The sequence below is a fragment of the Sinocyclocheilus rhinocerous genome, unplaced genomic scaffold, assembly GCF_001515625.1.
Source record: "Sinocyclocheilus rhinocerous isolate Xijiao unplaced genomic scaffold, SAMN03320098_v1.1 scaffold2467, whole genome shotgun sequence".
NCBI lineage: Eukaryota > Metazoa > Chordata > Actinopteri > Cypriniformes > Cyprinidae > Sinocyclocheilus > Sinocyclocheilus rhinocerous.
The window spans coordinates 52,531-55,920 of NW_015638998.1; the positions used below are offsets into that span (position 1 = coordinate 52,531).

General features: G+C 40.7%; 1 protein-coding gene across 1 annotated transcript in view; it reads right to left on the bottom strand.

Annotated features, from left to right (window-relative positions):
- The window catches only part of LOC107750955 (uncharacterized), a 2,780-nt gene extending 1,828 nt beyond the window's left edge, over positions 1-952 (bottom strand). Inside the window, exon 1 of the mRNA XM_016566534.1 lies at positions 844-952. Within this exon, the coding sequence (XP_016422020.1) occupies positions 844-952 (109 nt within the window). The remainder of the gene's footprint in view (positions 1-843) is intronic.
- Between the last annotated feature and the right edge of the window lie 2,438 nt (positions 953-3,390).

Below are 3,390 nucleotides of genomic sequence, written 5' to 3' on the forward strand. Positions count from 1 at the left end.
CGTCTCATAAGTGAGCGGGAATTTACCGAACGTGGCACTTATTCACTGTATGCAATGCCCGCAACCTCACACCAAATTTCAGACCGTGTAGATAGGCAAGCATATATACAAATCATTTAGTAAGCAGAAATCCGAAATTTACCTTAACATATTAAGTTAGAGGAAGATGCGACTGAATTGATGCTTGAAGAATGCACTTCCAGCAGCCATGATAAACAGTTGGCGGTTAAAATTGTATATGCACAATTTGATTTGACGAAATTCACGAGACCTATTACTATCTTACTATCCAATCACATTCATGGATAAAAATACAATTTAAATAAGCATGTAACGACCACAAACGGAGGAAAATAGTGGAGTAAAAGTACTGATACATCACTTAAAATGTACTCAAGTAAAAGTAAAAGTACACAATTTTTAAACTACTCAAAAAAGTACAATTACTGATAAAAACTACTTAATTACTGTAGTACAGTCAATAGTATTTGTAATTTGTTACTTCACACCCCTGTCTGGGACAGTTGAAATTGACCTCAGGAGCGTTCATATTGCTTATAGATGTTACTACACTTCCAGTGAAGTAAACCTGTGGCAAATTCAATTGAATGGGTTTGATTAGGAAAGGCACACACGTCTTAATGAAAGGTCTAACAGCTGAAATGCATATCAGAGCAAAAAACCAAGCCCTGACATAAAAAAAAAAAACTGCCTGTAGAGCTCAGAAACAGGTTTGTGTCAAGCCACATATCTGGGGAAGAGTTCCGAAAAAATTCTGCTGCATTGAAGGTTCACTGAAGCATGTAGTCTCCATTACCCTTAATGGAAGGAGTTTGAAACAACCTGGACTCTTCCTAAAGCTGGCCTCCTGGCCAAACTGAGCAATTGATGGAGAATGGCTTTGGTTAGAGAGGTGACCAAGAACCTGATGCTCACTCTTGTTGAACTCCATGATCATATGTGGAGATAGGAGAAACCTACAGAAGGACAAACATCACTGCAAGTGTAACGGATGTCGAATCGGCCAAACACCCGTCCGAAATCATCGTCAGGGGACCCACATCAAGTGAATGAATGCACCCACAATCTGCAATTATCTTCTTATGTATTCTCACTGTAGTGTCACTTGTTTTCTGAGAGAGAATACAAAAAATGCAAAAGTTCAGGAAATATTGCAGAGTTGCCTTCAACTATAGTAGTTTTGCTCATTTTCTGTTGAACTACGGTGGGTGCGTAGGGACAAAATACTAAACGTTTGCAATATTTTAACCACCAGGGGCACTCAAACACCATTTAATTTAGTTTAAAGCCTAATTTCATGGAATTCAATAATATGAATTATTATAATCTATATTCACTTTTTGATTCCGTTACATTCACCTCCACTGAATTACATGAAACTTGGGCATAACCAAAATTAAAGAAAATGATCATACATGTAACGAATCAGCTCATGGGAAATATGAATAATTAATCATAACTAGTTATAATTAATTATTCATATTTTAGATCCGCTGTAGATATTGTGTTTGAGTGGTCCAGACGCTACATACATAATCAGCAACTTACACCAACGGAGAATCTCCCATAAAAGGACAGTCATTAAGAAAATTATCCCATAAGGATGAAGCGATAAGAGAGTAGGGCTCAGCTCCCATATCAACAAGGTCAAATGGTCAACCAATGCATTCCCTACACCTCAGGTATGTTACTTGAACATGAACCAAGGACCTTTAACACGTCCATACAAACTAAGAAAGAATGAAAAGAAAAGAAAAACTTTCCAAAATGAACCATAAAAGGAGATTTAGTTTGCTAATTAGCAAAAGCACATAACAGACCTACAAACAGCTCCAACATTATGCTTTGCATCTTGAATGATAGCTTGGCCCAGCCATGTTTGAATTAACCGGTCGACTGGCTTTATGACACGACCAAAATGTGATCTGACTTGCGTGACTAGTGTAGAACTTGGTGGTACATTTACAGTGTCAGCTACATGTGTGTCGGCAGGAGTCTGTGAGCAGGGCTGGGCAGACAGGACTGTGTCTGAATCATGCAAATCTGAACTGCCACTTGCATTGTCACTAAAAACAGACATTCTTGCATCTTTGGACAATTCAGATGTGTGACTTCCTGGTGCAGCAGGAGTGACAGGAGTGAGTCCAGGGATCCGTCAGAATTCCATTTAGGGTTTAATCAGATTTAGTTTGGACGCATCTTGCAGGCAGGTCCGTAACCCAACTAATGGTTCTGTCCTTGGCACCAGGTTCTTGAACCGACATAGAATCAATCTCACAGTCATTGCCAGCATCGTCACATGTAGATAATGCCTTGCCTCTCGTCATCACAGATCCATTCATTGTAACGCTACTGCAGCTGTCTTCTTCAAGCTCAGACACTTCCCTTCCCAGAGATTCATCCTCCACCACACACAAGGAAATGACTGAAGGTGACCTCTGACAAGAGTTGGATACGACAGAAAGCTGATCAGACAGGGGGTTCTCCACATTCACTGGTAGGAAATTTACCAACATCAACAGGTTTAGATGAACCACTTTTTCCTGACCGGTAGATGGATTATGGATCCTGTAAGTGTGAGTGTCTGGTTTACGATCCACAACAGTGTAAACTGTCGACTCCCACTTGTCAGCGACTTTCTTTTTGCCCCTTTCTGTTTTGTTTGCCAGGAGCACTTGATCGCCTATTTCAATGACCAATCCTTTCACCCTTCGGTTGTATAACTCTGCATGTCTTTTTTGCTCTTTTGTAGCATGCTCTTGTGCAGTGTTGCCAAATCAATTGGGCTACTTTAACACTGTTGCTGTGGGTTGTTTTTCATGTCCGCGGGTTGAAGCGACTCCAATAACATGATATTTATCCCCTGGGAACCCCGCCAAAAAACATGTATTTTACCCCCCGGTATGCGATTTTTAACTGGGGACCCCCTCAAAATGCGATTGGGCTAGTTTTGGGCTAGTTTTGAGTAGCAATTGGGTGGGTTTTCTTGTGAAAACCTTGCAACCCTGCTCTTGTTCGATCAGGGATGCTTCTTTCAGATCTTTGACCAGAGTGGTCACAAACGTATCACAGCTTGTTACAGCAGGATCATTCAAAACTGAATGAAAAAAAATATCAATGGGCAGACGAGGCCCACGGCCAAACATCAAATTATGTTTTATTAACAAAGTTCGGGAGGAGCACGTTCAGAAAATTAACCTAATTAACACGAGAGGAGCACAATCAGTAATCAACCCAATTAACAAGATAAGAGGTGTGTATATATACACAGCAGACTTACCTCTGTTCCTTGACAGTTTTTCCAGAATCCCTCCGCCACCCCTTCTCCGCACTTACAACCATTTCTGTCCTAACCTGTAGGGGGGGTAC